This window comes from Arachis ipaensis, chromosome B02 (genome assembly GCF_000816755.2).
Source record: "Arachis ipaensis cultivar K30076 chromosome B02, Araip1.1, whole genome shotgun sequence".
Taxonomy (NCBI): Eukaryota; Viridiplantae; Streptophyta; class Magnoliopsida; order Fabales; family Fabaceae; genus Arachis; species Arachis ipaensis.
In genome coordinates, this window is record NC_029786.2 from 94,784,678 (window position 1) to 94,801,713 (window position 17,036).

The 17,036-nt window shown below is 33.0% G+C and overlaps 2 protein-coding genes across 2 annotated transcripts in view; both read left to right on the plus strand.

Annotated features, from left to right (window-relative positions):
• On the plus strand, positions 7,304-7,871 carry LOC107627708 (prothymosin alpha-B-like). Its single transcript, XM_016330530.1, has 2 exons — positions 7,304-7,450; positions 7,608-7,871. The coding sequence occupies exons 1-2, from the start codon at positions 7,304-7,306 to the stop codon at positions 7,869-7,871; spliced, it is 411 nt and encodes a 136-aa protein (XP_016186016.1).
• LOC107625791 (ethylene-overproduction protein 1-like) overlaps positions 15,087-17,036 on the plus strand; it is a 4,839-nt gene continuing 2,889 nt past the window's right edge. Inside the window, exon 1 of the mRNA XM_016328507.2 lies at positions 15,087-17,034. Within this exon, the coding sequence (XP_016183993.1) occupies positions 15,425-17,034 (1,610 nt within the window). The 5' untranslated portion in view covers positions 15,087-15,424. The remainder of the gene's footprint in view (positions 17,035-17,036) is intronic.

The window sequence follows — 17,036 nt, forward strand, 5'->3', positions numbered from 1 at the left end:
AAATTGAAATGAAACTACATATTAAAGTAATAAATTTTATATTAAATTTTAAATTAATTTGTATGATATATAGTCTCATCACAAATACTTATATGATATTATGTGAGATCTAAAATAAAATAAAATTAAAATTAAGCATTAAAAATATTCTTTGTATTGACCAATTTTTTAAAAATTTAATTTTTAATTCATATTAGCATTTAGAAAAACATCAGCCATGCACATGCCCATAAACGTCCAAAATTAAACTCCGACAAAAAAAAAAGTATTTAAAAGTAAATTGAATATTCAAAAACAGTTATAAATTGAATTTGTTGGAAGCAATGTGCGTGAGAGAGATAAATAGTAAATGTTTTTTTTTAACGGTAAGATTTGATTTTTATTAATAAAAATGGATGGTCTAAAATGAATTATAGACAAGGTTAGAAGATGGATAGATCCACCAATATTCTAATACATATTTTATTGTAAGAAAAGAAAAAGAAAACTGAGGCTTTCATCTTTTTCGACGTTTTTTCATAACCTTCTGAGCTGCTGCCAAGACCTTAGATGGGGAGATTTGACGGCCTTCAAAGATGAAAACGTTTTGGGCTTTCTAAATCTGCCAAGTAATGTTTGCTGCGAGTTCTCTTCTTTCTTTAGTTGCTTCATTTCTTCTCAACTCATTTTTCAGTCTCATCCACCATTTTCAGGTTTTTTCTTGCTGGTCTGGTGTGGGCAAATTTGCTGCTTGCCAAATATCCTTTGATTCTGTGCACTTCCAGAAGCAATGAAAGGCTGATTCCTCAACTTGGTTGCACCGCCGACAAATTGGGTTCACTAATTGAAATTGGGATTGGATCTTCTGAAGAACAGGTAGTCCCTCATGAATAATCTTCCAAAGGCAGTTCTTAATTTTTGGATGACAATTTATTTTCCACAAATTAGACCATAATGCTTTGTGTTGGCACTGTTCTAGCAAGTATTCCAAAGGTGGGTGAAAAAATTGGAAGCTTATCATGTATGCCGAGTTCATAGTGAAACTATCTCGTTTTTCTTTCATCCAGGTAACTCTATCTTCTGTTTCATGTATCTGTGTGTTGAGAATCGCTGTAGCAATTTATGGGCTGAAGATTGATTGAATTAGTGGTTGATTCCATGACCTATTAAGTAGGATTAGGTCTGAGACCCTCTCTGGTCTTTCTTCTGTATGTTGTGAGAGATTAGGAGTGATGGCTATATAGTCTCTAACCCATGAATCCTCCCTAATTCGAATAGATAGATCTCTGCCCACTTCCCAAATAATTCCTTTCTCTAAGACTTTCCTTCCTTCCATTATACTACGACAACCCAAGAGGGATTTGTACCTGTTTCTGCTCTTAGAATTTGTACTCTGGTAAATTTTACTGATAAGAGAGTTAGGCCTGGTGAGTAGACGCCATCCTTGATTTGCTAACATTGCTAGATTAAAGGCTTTAAGGTCTTTGAAGTTGAGTCTTCCTTGATTCTTTGGTCTGCAAGTAATTCTCCACCCAATCCAGTGCATTCTCCGTTCAGACTCCTTTTGGCCCCACCAAAATTATAGGATGGCTCTTTGAATTCTTTCAAGGAGAGTTTCTGGTAGTTTGAAACAACTTAGAGTATAAATAGGAATCGCCGTGGCCACAGCCTTAATTAACACTTCTCTGCCACTAGTAGATAAAAGAGCTCATTTTCAATGACACAATTTCTGAATCACCCTATCCTTAATGAAGTTGAAAGTATACTACTAGAAATAGGGATTTTTTGGACGAATTTTGAGACGAAATTGAAATAAATTTTGAACAAATTAGAGACAAAATTTTTCTTTCAAACAAAATTGGGACGAATTTTTTTTGTCCAAAAAGCCTTGTTGCTAATTTACATTTTGTCTAAAATTTTGTCAGAAATTTTTTTCAGACAATTTTGTGACAGATTTCAAATAGGCATTTATCTGCTAGATTTATAACTATTATGATGTATTTTAGACGAATTTCAGACAGATTAGCCAACATAAAGACAACATATTTCAAACAAATTTCAAACATAAAAATATTGATTTTTAGACAAATTTTTTTCGAACAAATTTTAGAGAAATCAAATATTTCTTTTCAATTAAATTTCAGACAAATTTAATTTAAAAGAATTTACGTATTTGAAACAAATTTCATACAAAACAAAAAATTATTTTCGCACAAATTTCTACAAATTTAATATAATATTTCAAATAATTTTCATACAAAATAATTTGCTATTTAATATATAAATATTTTAAAAAATAAATTGTATTCGATTTGCTTTCTATATTAAGACCATCATAATCATTTTTCATATTAAATCATCAAAATTATAAACACATAATAAAGTCATGAAAAAGCCAATTACCATAAAATAATTAAAAAAATATTTATTACTAAAATACTTGTCCATAAATGTAATCAAACTAAAATAAAAAAATAATTAAACTAAAACAAAAAAGCCTTTAAAAATGTCAAATATCATGAATAAAATCAAATGTACTAACTAATTCACCTAAAAATTTCTTAATCTAAATCAGAAAAAACATATACTCCAGACATCAATCACTCATGTTATCATCCTCATCATCACTAGAGCCTGTCCCAAGCTCATCATCCGCAAGAATAGACATGGTTGAAGGAAGCAGGAGATTCAACTTTTTATACAAAGTATGAAGTGTCTTTTCAGTAGAACCAATTCTTTTTTGTTGAGCTTTTAGTTGACGTTCTTGATCCTTTAACTTATGCTCAACATCATTCAACTTAACATTTTGCTCTTCATTGATCATTTCTTGCTCCTTTGCCTTTCTTTCCACATGTGAAATTCTTGCTCAATATTTAAATTGTCTTTGGATGTTTCTGAGCAATTTCTAGAATCCAACTTTGAAAAGAGATCTAAACCAAAAGAACCTAAACCAAAAGCAGCTTTCTTTTTCTCCTTTGTCACAACTTCGTTCCAAATAGTATAATCATCTGGTATATCTAGGCCTTCTTTAGATGCCTCAATATCTCCCTCATTATCCAAGGATAAAGCTACTTGAGAAAGTTCTAGCTTTCGCTTTTTGAATTCGTCCTACAAAATCAATTTATTTTAATCACAACTAAATATGCCATGAACAAATACTAACATATAGTGAAAATTATTTTTGAAAACGACAAAAGAAGAAGAACAAACTAGCATTACATACAATGACTTTCTAAGATCTTTCATCAATCCAACTTTTGTCCTTTTTAGTGTGGCATTTAGTATAAACCTCCTCTAGAAAAGGTTTTACTCCTGTAGCTTTCTCCTATAATATAATAGTTTTAATCGATAGGAAAGAAAAAAGAATAAGAAACATTACACATAATAAGAACAAGACTAAAATTAAACTATTTTTATCTTACCATTCTGCGTGCATGTTCACCCATAGATATGGAACTACCAGTATGCATGAAACTTCCAGCATTTGATACTCGATTCACAGTATTTGCTGCTGACCAGTTCTTAAAATGCGGATCTGTAGCCCAATAATGTAATAGTTGACGCCAAACAGGTTCAGGAATATATTTTGGTACATAGTTAGGGTCTTTTGAATAATTGAGTCTCTCCTGATTCATCAACCCTCTTAATCGAGCACTCCCTTTAATCTAAAAAATTTGACGAATTCTTGCATTGTATTGAGGTTTCCACATACAATTTTTCTATAAAAGAAAACAAACATATACATTGAATTACCCACTATGTATAATATCAAAATAACAAAAAAAATAATAAATACTTACCTTAAATTCAGTAAACCACAAATCTCACATTTGCTCACTGGCATGTCCCCATGCAGGACAGAATTCTAAAAATTTGCTTTTAATGGCATTTGTTACATGACGAACAGCAGTACATGGATTAAACCTATAAGAAGATCAAATAATGAGTAATTACACATGTATTCACAATAAAAATAATATAGAGAGAACGTTAAAACACAAAAGTGATTGTTGTACTTACTCTTTGCCAAAAGGCACTATTTTCAAGAGCCCTTCTTGAGTGACAGGTTCACCTTCTTGAGTAAGAGATTCATCTTAATGATTTTCATCCGATGAGTGAGCATAATGTAAATTTCGTTCATTATTAGGAGCATTATCAAATGATTGAGGTTGGATAGGTGAACAGTATGGTAATTTAGCTGGTGATGGTGATGGTGATGGTGTATGATCGGCATGGAATGATAGTAAATTTCTCTTGCATTTTTGTGGTGGCTGCGAAGAAGAGGGTGGTAATGCTGAAGGCTTTTTAGATATATGTGAAGGAACTGGAGCTCGTGATTTTGTAGGTTTAGGGTGTGAAAACTTAGTTTTGTGTGCACTAATCACCTCCTTATTAATAGATTTTTGTACTTTAATTGACAAATATTTTTTATTTTTTTTAGGACCTGACATCTAAAACAACAAAGATTTATAAGATTAGTAAGACATTGCATTTAAATTTCAGTAAGATGTACATCATTGAAAGAATTAAAAAAATAACAATGTAAAATAATACTTAGCTCCAAGATAATTAATGAGGATGTAAAATAAAGTGCTACTATGCTTTAGTACTAAACTACTAATATATATGTACACATGAGCATTTTAAGAAGTTTATAGCAAAGATAATACTATATGTGTGAAATGGGCAGATTGTGTGAAAAGTGGAAACAGAAAATACTAGTAATTAATTTATCACTTATTCATGTTACTACTTAGTAATATCATTTTAACTCAATAATTTCCTCCTAGTTTCTCGTTACCATTTACCAATTCTAACAATGCAGCGACATGGTTCATTTACAAGCACTTAATTCAACCAAAACAATAATCGCAACACAGACATAATCAAAGTAAATCCAACCATTAAACTATAATTACAATAATATCAACGACAATTATAATTCATAATAAAAAACCAAAGTCAATTACATCAAATAATCACATAATACAATGCTAGGTATTTTAGCAACAAAATTCCAGTCATAAATATCTTTTTACTCCTTTTTTCATAAGAATGCATGATTATGCCGTAGTCTTCACTAAAATATGTGTGCGTGTAGCTTGTTACTGACTCTCGCTTTCCTAAAAAGAAGCCATACAAAGGATACAATCAAAAGGTTAACAAACTTAAATAATTCACGAAGGGGTTCACAACTCTTGAGATTGTATAAGGATCACACGCACTATATGACTAAAAAAAAATAGACTGCAAGCACCACTTCTTTAATTCCTATTAATTATTTGTTATTTATTTCTTATAAAAGCTTTTACAAGTAAAGAACAAAATAAATCACTGACAATGGAAGGCTTCTAGTACAGTTCGACAATGGAAGGCTTCTAGAGAGAAAGAGCTATTGCAGGTATGAGGCTTCCCTTATTCTCATTTTGTTAATTGGCTCATGCAAATGATCAACAATATCTAAAAAAGATGAAAAGTCACCAATTAATTTTTATTTCAAGATGAAACAATTGTGTCTTTATCATTTGAACGTTTCTTTGTAAAAATAATAAACATCAATTTATAGTTGCTTTATAGTTCTCTAAAATTTGCAAAAAGTACACATAAAAAGTAGTTACGAGCCAGGGCCTATTTTGCTTGATCTTCCTTTATTATCGGTGTGCTAATTGATCACATTGTATTCGTTATACATTTATGAAAGCAGTTAAGAAAAGAAGAAAGAAAAAATGAGTATGAAATGCATAAGCTGCAGGCTATAAATCAACGCCAGAAAATGGTAAGTATTTAGAATCTGTAAGATAGTTTTTTTACTAGTGAAACCTCATGGGTCTTATGTTATTGAGATTCAGTGATAAGTGATGACACTGGAAAATACGAGCAGTTTTAAGCCATTATTCTTAGATTTTCATTACAGCAAATTTCAGGAAATTTATTAGTGTCCAAGCCATTTAATCTTTATAGTAGCTACAACATATAAATCGAATGCAAAGCATCACATAGGCATTCAATCAAACATGTGGTGTGCAATTTAGAAATTCAGCATAATCAAGCAATTTTCAGCAGCATTCAATCCATAACAGCCACAATCCAACACTTGCAACTTAACAAAGATCTAATAAACTAATCAAAACCTATCTTAACCACTTAAATCCACTAACAACATGAAAATTCTAACTATCTAACTAATTAAAGAAAATAGACTGAAAAGCAGAGTAAAGAGAGAACCTGAGGTGATGACTAGGGTTCTTGAAGCAAAGAAAGGAAAAAAGAATGTAGTGGTACTATGTTATTGCCACTGCTGGAGGTGCGGTGACAATGACGCCAAAAAGGAGGAGCTGGGCTGAGTTCCTAGTTGCAAAGGGAGAAGACGAACGTCGCTGAATGAGGGTGAGAAAAGAGATTTTTTGTTTGAATCTTAGAAATAAAAGAAAAAAATATAGGTTATATATGATAAAAAGCCATTTTAACAAAAGAAATTTGTGCATGAATTATGATTAAGAATCTTAATTCATCCTTCTATTAGTTAGTTCTATTTCTAATCATAACTCTTCTCAATATATATGTAATAGATAATAATAGATGATAAATAAATAGTCACTTCTCTTATGGAGTTATAAATCGTCATCCCCAAAAAGAAAAATAAAGAGAAACCAATCAGATCACTGTTTAAATAATATATTTGCAAGAGTAATGCTAAAGAATCGAAAGCAACTGATCAAGATTCATGAGCAATATATTCAACAAGTTAAACTTTTTAAAAATTATTGAAATTGACATTGAAAATAGGAAAAGCATGCAAAACTCATTATTTAGATGACAAAAAATTCAGTGCAGCCATGAATCATATACTAATAAACTGTGATGAAATTAAGCCATATATTGAGTGAGTATTTATCTTCCTATGTATATTCTTACTATTAACAATATTTTCTTATATTAATAATTTAAGTTTCTTTGAAATTCATGTACTATAGGATCTTTGTGGACTTCATATACCAAGATCATATTACTTTAAGTGATGAACAAGTTGATCAATTTATTGAAGCGAATTTTGCAGAGTGATTTAAAAATTATGTAAGTCAACATGATATGATAGTCTTATTGTACACACATTTTTTGGTAGATGACATATTGTATTCTAACTTGTTGGTTCTTATTTAATATAGGTTCATGATCCTTTAAATAATGTGACGGATTTGAATATTCATTCCTTGGCATGGGGTCCTTTGAGAATTGTTAAATGTTGACCTATTTACAAAGTTAATGGCTTCAAGTTTCATACAAGATCTTAATCAAGTGGAAAGTTAACTCAGAATTATGGAATATGTGTCAAAGGCACGGTGAATATGAAAATGATTTCTATAGCCAGCTTGATGAAATTATTCAAGTTGAGTATACTGGGTTACCACTAAAAAGAGTTGTACTATTTAAATGTGAATGGTTTGATACCACGATTGGCAAAGGAACAAAGGTAAACAAAGAGTATGGAATCATACAGATTCGAAAGAATCGACGATATAGTAAATATGATCCATTTATCATTGCACATAAAGCAATCCAAGTATATTTTGCACCTCATCTAATGAGCAACACCAGAAAAAAAAGCAGAATGGTGGTTTGTATTCAAGACTAAAGCAAGAGGTGAGATTGAGATTGAAACAGCAGAAGATTTTGCATATCAAGAAGATGCCACAAATCAATCTAACAATCATATCTCAAATGATATTGACACTATTATTGATTTATTGGATACCAATAGTACAAGATATGAAGATGATGATGATGATGATGATGATGAGATACTTGGGGATGAGGACGAAGACGAGGATGAAGACGAAGATGAGGATGAAGATGAAGACGAGGCGAGAACAATGAGGACAAAGATCAATTGAATAGTATGATAAAGTGTACTATAAAATGTATTCATTTGTATTTTTTTTTAATTTTCAATATACCTTAATCTTATATGAAAAAGTATATGATTTTTTTATTTTACGTGATTTTATTATTATTATTTATTATTTGTATTATTTTTTTAGAAGATTGGATATAATTTATTTTTAAATTTTTATATATGCGATTCTTTTAGATACACTTTATCTTAAATTTGTTACAAAATTAAATTTTAAATTATTATAACGTAAATAATTAAAAAAATAAATTAAAAATAATAGATTAATTTAAAATATAAACAATAATAGAATTAACATTTTTCAAAATCCATCCCAAATTCGTCTGAAGTTATTGCGCATATTCAGATGGAATACGGACGAATTATAGTTTTTGTCCAAAATGTGTTGCTAATCTGTATGAAAATTTTGGCGTCATCCAAAAAAAATTTGGCACCAAAATTTGGGATAAAATTTAGACAAATTTAGGACAGAATATATTATTCCAATGTCTCCACTAAAAGTTGTTCAACATTTGTCTCAAATTTGTCCGAAATGAAAAAGTCATTCAGACGGAATAAATTTCGTTTGAAATTTTCGTCTGAAAAAATTTTTTTTCTAGTAGTGGTATATATATATATATTCTTAGATCTCTTAATCACTGTTGAGAGGCCTAGATATTTGTTCTGATTTCCAATGTGCAGTACCAAAAGGATTTGAGCTAGTCGCAGATGTGAACTGGGGTATTTTTGCTGAAAAAGACGGACGACTTATCAAGATTAACCTTTTGCCCACTTATTTCCTCATAAACCTGTAAAATCCGAAGCAAGTTTTGGCATTTTTCCTCACTTGCTTTGCTGAAAAGTATTGAATCATCTGCAAAAAATAAATGGTTGATTCTAGGACATCTCTGATTGAGTCTCAACTCGGATATTTCTAATTTCTATTCTCCTCTGTGGAGCAGATGGGAGAGTCCCTCTATGCAAAATAGGAATAGATAGGGGGATAGAGGGCCACCTTGTCGTAACCCTCTACATGGCTTGAAAAAATCATGAGGTTGACCTTCCACAGTAACAGAATAGGAAACTGTTGTCATAAGTTCCTTTATCCAAACCATCCATTTTTCACAAAATCCCAATTTCTGCATTATATTCGACACAAAAATCCATTCAACCCGATCATAAGCCTTACTCATATCTAACTTCAATGCCATATCATAATCTCTGTAATTCTTATTTTTCTGAAAATGCATATATTCATGAGCAATCAATATGTTATCACTAATCAACCTGCCTTTGATGAAAGCACTCTGGGAATCACTTATAATTCTGTACATCATAGTTTGTAGTCTATGGACCATAGTTTTTGAAATTATTTTGTAAAAAATAGTACTTAAGCTTATAGGGCGGATGTGCTTCATAGATTTAGTATTCAGTACTTTTGGAATAAGACATATATGTGTGTGATTGAAGGCTTTAAGAATTTTACTTCCAGAAAATAAACTCTTTACTGCCTGAACCACGTCACCTTTGATATTCTCCCAAAAGAATTGAAAAAATCTGGTTGTAAAACCATCCACCCCCGGAGAGGAGAAGGGGTTGATAGAATAAACTGCTGTTTTTATTTCTGCTTCAGTAACTGGCTGAATCATGGTCCTGTTTGTGGCTGCATTTATCTTGTTTGGTATACCTTGCAACTCGACTTCTAGATTTTTAGGTTGGCTAGTAGCAAAGAGATCTTTAAAGTATTTTTGCACTACTGCTGCCATACCCTCTAGGTCATTAGCAACTCCACCCTTTTCATCCTCCAACTCTACTAACTTATTTTTCCTATTCCTGGCTTGAAATTTGGAATGAAAAAATTTAGTGTTCTTGTCTCCCCAATTAAGCCACTGCACTCTCGATTTTTCTCTCCAATACCATTTCTCTTACTCCAATGCCTTCTCTAGTTCCGCTTCCCATATTCGAATACTACTTCCATTCGCCTCGGAACTTTTATTAGATTCTTGAACAATCTGGTCCTTAAGGTGTTGAATATTGGTTTGTGAGTTAGAGGAAGAGGTTCTTTGCCATTCAACAATCTTATGCCTGCAATGTTTTAATTTTCCAGCCAGCTTGTACATTGGTGAGCCTTGAATTTCGACCTTCCAAGACTTTTTTATCAGATTCATAACCTCTTCATTCTCACACCAGTGTTCCTGAAACCTGAAACAACGCTTCCCCCTCCTTTCCTCCATCCCCGAACTGAGAAGTACGGTCTATGATCAGAACCTGTGTCCTCTAAATGCTTCATGACAGCTGCTGAAAATTCAATTCGCCAGCTATTCGTAACTAAGACTCTGTCCAGCCTTTCTCTAATAAAGTTTCTTCCGAATTGTCTACTGCTCCATGTGAATTTATCACCCTCATATCCCATGTCTACTAACCTTCCAGAATTGATAAAATCATTGAATTGCTGGATGGAAGTTGTAGTCTTAATTCGGCCACCTTCTTTTTCATGATTGAAACGGATTGCATTATAATCACCCATCACTATAATACTCTCACCCCCTCTCTCGAGAACTTCTAGAACTTTATTAAATTGTCCCACCCTTATACCTTCTTCAGTGTGCAAGTAGATACCTATCACCTCTCATTTCATTTTGCCTTGTCTATCCTCCATTTTGAAGTAGATATAGAAGGAATCGTGCTCCACAATCTGCATTATAATCTCTTATTTCCACGCAATTACTAATCCTCCCGCCATATCAATTGGTCAACTGTAAACATAGAATTGAAACCACACCTCCATAACACACCTTCCACAGTCGATGAGTTATTCTTTGTTTCACATAGGAATAAAACCTCGAGAGAATGTGTTTTGTTAATCCCTTTTATGTTGTGAACTGTCAGGGATTTTCCCAAACTCCGACAGTTTCACATCATCATCTTCATCCCTCCCTTGGTGCCAATTGTTGGGTGGCACCCTCCCCCTTATTCACTTCTCCCACATCATCGTGGCATTGTTTCTTTTCACTAGAGCTTTCCCTCAACCTCCAGATCTCCTTTTAACTCTTGTAATAGATTTGTGGGTGTGAGTCTTCCTTTCCAATTGCTTTAAATTCTGTTTCCTAGTTCTTTGTTGTCTCCCTTCCCCCTTCTTCGCATCAAATGTGAACAAGTTTTCTTGTGTAGCAATCTAAATTATTGTTGTTGCATTTTCGGTGCTAGAGCTTCTTTCCTCCAATATCCCCTTTCTTCTTGTTCTAGTAGTTTGGGATTGCTTTGTACTTCATTCTCTTGTCCTCTACATTGTGAGTTCTCCTCTTAGACAGAAAGACTAGCAAAATTTTTTATTAGGCTCACCGGAGTTGGTTTTCTTTGTTTTTTCTCTCCCTCCCTCACTATATTGGGGAAGTTTAGATTTTTATTTTCTTTTTGGTTCTCCAGACGCCATCCAAACTGGTCCACTCTAAGCCATACCCCCCGTTCCTCCTCCTTTGCTTCTCCTTTCGCTATCTGCTCCAAATGAGTATTACATGCCCTAACCTCATGCCCAATACTCCCACAACAATAGCAAAAATTACCAATCCTCTCATATTTGAGGTGAAGATTAATAACTTTACTGTTGCTGCCAGAGATCTTGATTTTTCATTTTAGAGGTTTGGTTATGTCCATTAATACTTGTATTTTCAGAATTCTTTCCTCCTTACCGCTTCATAGAAAAAATTCCTACATCCATTACTTTTTCCATCGTCTCTCCAATTCTCCTCTCCAGCCCTATAGTCTTGCAATGTTCAGGCATTCCCCAAAGTTGTATTCATATAGGGACGTGTAAAAATTCTGAATCTGTGATCTGTATATCTTCATTCCATCGCCTTATATTCAGAATATAATTTTTGAAAAGTCAAGGGGCTCCTTTCTCCACTCTGAGTAGCTCAATTTCATCATCAAAGAAAAACTGAAAAAGGTTACCTCCGTGATCTTGGACTTTAAAACCCTCTGGTTGTCTCTATATTGATTGGAGTGCCGCTTCTAGAGTACCTGCGCTAAATAATCGATCCGTCAAAAGCCGGCCTACTAGACTTTTAGAGCATTTCTCCAGTCCCTCCTTAATGTCGTCATCCCCAAAATAAATTACTTGTTCTTCTTCTTCCTCTAAACGATTTTTACTCTATTCATGAAAGGCAGACGAGGCTGCCATGGTGGACCTAAGGCACACCACAAGGTTGATTTTAAAAATAAGGATTTATCTGCAAGATCCTAGCAGAACCAAAAATACCTTAGCAGATCTTGATAAATAGTAAATGTTGAGAATTGAAGTCATCAGATCTTAATAAGCGTAGGCTATGAACTATGGATACTTTGCTAAGTTATCATATTTATGTATTGGATATATTTTAGATATGATATTTTTTTGACATTTGTCAAATATGCGTGTTTGTTGCGTCGTCCAACTGTGTCTTAATAAAAAATAAAATATTTTTCTTTGTATATATTTGGACTCACTTAAATATTATCATGTGTCAGGATGTCTAACATTATTATTAATATGTATTTTTGAAATAAATTTATAAATAATATATATTATTATTTATTAAAATAAAAATATTTTAAACACTTTATATAATTAAAATAAAAAATAAAAAATTAAATTATGAATCTATTTTAATACACTTTTAATAGTTTTATAATGAAAAAAGAGATAAGAGATTAGTATAAATTACAAATATTAGATTAGAAAATCGAATTAAGCAAATTAAATTTTGAGAACCAAATTAAAACGTGTAACTTCAAAAATTAATTTATGTATTAACACCTAAAATAATTGATAACGAAAAAATTTACAATAATTTACATTTCGTTGATTTTTTTTTTAAATAACAACACTGAAAGATATATATTTGATATTTAAAATTGATCATATATATTGAAATATTTTCTCTTCTTTCACCAAATATAAATAGATAACAGTCACCAAAAAACATATAAATAGATAACAAAACCGTAGACATTGTTTCGAATTTATTCTTTTTTCCCTTTTTTTTTTCTGAGACTTATGTCAGAAATAAAGCAAAAAAAAAAAAAAAACATTGTGTAACGCATCACTGAGTTGGGTACATACCATCATATATATTTATCACCATAGCAACCCCAGAATTTTATATCTTATTAACGTGATTTTTGTTTGATATAATGATATTATTTTGATACAATAAAATTTTATATTTAAGCAAAATACTTAATTAAGTTTAGCTAAGTTGTTATAACAATTTTTTTAAATTATGCACCTTCTTCTTCTTCTCCTATTTTCTTCTCTTCCTTCTTCTCTTTCTTCTTCTCTAACATTGTATCTTTTTTTTTTTCTTTTTCTTTTTTGTTATCGTCATTACTAATAACACCAACATTTTGTAAACATTTTTATTAATTCTGATTTTATCTGATGTCATCATTAAATAATTTCGCTTCATTTCTTAATATATTTCGGTTCATTTGTACGTTAATTGAGGTTCACTTGATGCTACTGATAAGTATTGACCAAATTTTTTATTCCTTAAGTAATTTCGGTTCATTTCTTAGTTTAATTGAGGTTCATTTGGATCTAAAAATAAATTTGATGTGTTTTTGTTAATGATTGAGTCTTTTTGACTGTTTGTTCAAATTTAAACTAATTTCGGTTTAATTGAGGTTCACTTGATGCTGCTAATAAGTATTGACTAAATTTTTTATTCTTTAAGTAATTTCGGTTCATTCTTAGTTTAATTGAGGTTCATTTGGATCCAAAAATAAATTTGATATGTTTTTGTTGATTATTCAGTTTTTTTTAACTGCTTGTAATTGTTCAAATCTGAACTAATTAAATGGAATAGAGTGGAATCTAATGCAATTGAATAAAGTGATAATGAATAATTTTATTCTACTTTGCTAAAAAATTTGGTCAATACTTATCAGCAGTATCAAGTGAACCTCAATTAACACAAACGCATCGAATTCATTTCTAGATCCAAATGAACCTCAAATAAACTAAGAAATGAACCGAAATTACTTAAAGGAATAAAAAATTTGGTCAATACTTATCAGCAGCATCATGTGAACCTCAATTAACACACAAATGAAACGAAATTAGTTCAATTTTAAATAAGCAGTCAAAAAAACTCAATCATCAACAAAAACACATACAATTTATTTTTGGATTCAGATGAAACTCACTAAACCAAGAAATAAACCGAAATTACTTAAGTTATAAAAAATTTGGTCAATACTTATCAGCAGCGTCAAGTGAATCTCAATTAATTCACAAATAAATCGAAATAAGCTAAGTTAAAAAATAAACCGAAAATTATTTAATGATGGCACTAAAAAAAATTGGAACCAATAAAGATGTTAACAAGACGTTGGTGTTGTTGGTGATGATGATAACGAAAGAGGAGGAAGAGAAGAAGAAGAAGCGTATACGAAGAAGAAAAATCTACGTGCGCGAATGTGAAAGGAAGAGGAAGAGGAGGAGGAGGAAACGAAAAAGAAAAAAGAGAAGACAAAGAAGGATATGTTTTGCGTTATTGAAATGCGCGTATATATACGCCAGCATGATAAAAGTGAATTTTATTGAATTTAGGCCAACTTAATTGAATTTAGTTGCTAAACATATTTGGGCACGTAAACTTTGATAATATATATAAAGTAGATGTTAGAAGAATCAACTTAATTAACTGAAATGATTGGCAGATCACATCTAACATGTTACACGAGAATTGCTATATATCTACTTCTGTTCTCGTTATTGATAGAAATATCGAAAATAGATACTTATCTCGTCTATCTCTATGTTATGTAAATCTTTTAGTTTTGTTTGGATCGGGTTCCTTAATATTGTAACGGTATTAGTTTTTTTTTTAGTTTATGTGTTTGTTTGATATGAGATGTTAGGTGATAATTTTTATTGGAAAATTGGAGTGAGCTTGGAGATAGATGCTGCTTGAATTGATAGAAAGGAGTTGTTCCAAGGAATCAGAATAAGATTATAAATCTCTAACTTCTTTGTATTTTATCATCAATCCAGCAGAAATCAGAACCAACTGCGAAACCAAGTGGCAAGTGCTAATTGGAAACAACATAGTTTCGGTTTTTTTATTTTTTATTTCATAAAAAAAGTATTATATTTAGACAAGAGCAACAAAAATACACATAGAATCAGAGAAAAATAAGGGAGTCTTATTTCATTCCAACGCAATAATAATAAAATAAAATAATCTGGAGGGTTACACAGCAAAACAAAACTAACAAAACTACCCTTTCCGTAACAAGAATCAAACAACTATTGGAGTTGTTTTTTTCTTGTTCCTCTCCTCTTCTCTTCTCCCACAACACCTATTTTCATTTCCTGCATCACCGTCGAGTTTTCTCATTTCGCCGGTGTTTGCAGGAATCCATAAACCGAACAAAAATATAAAATAAAATATAACAACAAAACCTCATGCTTTTGTAGTTTTATTTCACCTTTCAATGCCGCAACGGTGAAAACCTTTTTTTAAAAAAATTAACCAAATATTTTAACATTTTTATTTTTTTTGTTAGAAGATGCAACATAAAATCTTCACCAAAATGCGAAGCATGAAGATGATTGACGGGTGCAAGGGACCACCGGTCCGCACCTACAACCCCTCCGTCGACGCCGACGGCGGAGCTGGAAAGCTCCGCCACCACATCCAAGAGACCTTGAGAAGCCAAATCCCCCGTAAAAAATCGGTGCGGGGATACTCGCCGTCTTCCAACCTTAACTTGGAAGCTGCCGCCATCGTCTCCGACGGTACACTCCTTCCTTACGGACTCCCTGCGACGAAGCTTCTAGAACCGAAGATCGAGGCGACTTTGACACCTCTCGATTACGTCCAAACCTTAGCTGACCTGCATCGAAGAGCCGAGAACTCTGCCGAATTTGAAAAGGCAGAGGTGTTTCTAGAACAATCCGCGGTGTTTCGCGGCCTACCGGAGCCGAAACTGTTCCGAAGAACGCTCCGGTCGGCACGGCAACACGCGGTGGACGTGCATACGAAGGTGGTGCTTTCCTCCTGGCTCCGCTACGAGCGCAGGGAGGATGAGCTAATCGGGATCTCATCAATGGATTGTTGCGGAAGAAACCTTGAATGCCCTAAGGCAAATTTGGTGGCAGGGTATGATCCTGAATCTGTTTATGATCCATGCGTTTGCGCAAAACGGAACTTCAATTTTAGTACTGGTGATGAAATGGCAATGGAAGAGGCGGTTAATTACGATGATAATGACAGCGATGACGATGACGACTGCGACTTGAGTTTTTGCATTGGGGATTATGATGTTAGGTGTAGGAGAAACGATATGGCCTCGCTTTCGCGGCCTTTTAAGACAATGTTATATGGAGGGTTCTTGGAATCTAAAAGGGAGAAGATTAATTTCACACAGAATGGGTTCTCAGTAGAGGCAATGAAGGCAGCAGAGGTGTTTAGTAGGACTAAGAGGGTTAGCCATTTTGAGCCTAAGGTTGTTCTTGAGTTGCTTTCTTTAGCGAACCGGTATTGTTGCGAGGAGATGAAGGCTGCGTGCGACGCGCATTTGGCGTCCTTGGTTTGTGACATGGAGGATGCTGGGTTGCTTATTGAGTATGGATTAGAGGAGACCGCGAACCTACTTGTGGCGGCTTGCTTGCAGTTGTTCTTGAGAGAGCTTCCTGGATCTATGCAGTGCTCAAATTTCATGAAGATATTTTGTAGTCCAGAGGGTAGGGATAGGCTGGCCGCCGCTAGGCATGCTTCTTTTGTGTTGTATTATTTTTTGAGTCAAATTGCAATGGAGGAAGAGATGAGATCTAATACAACAGTAATGTTATTGGAAAGACTAGTAGAGTGTGCAGCAGATGGTTGGCAAAAACAGCTTGCATTTCATCAATTAGGTGTTGTCATGCTTGAAAGGAAAGAATACAAGGATGCACAACATTGGTTTGAGGCAGCAGTGGGGGCAGGGCATGTTTATTCTTTGGTGGGTGTTGCAAGGGCAAAGTATAAGCGCGGCCATACGTATTCGGCTTACAAGCTAATGAACTCGCTTATTTCGGATTATAAGCCGGTTGGTTGGATGTATCAGGAAAGATCTTTGTATTGTGTTGGAAAAGAGAAAATGATGGACTTGATGGCAGCAACTGAATTAGACCCAACTC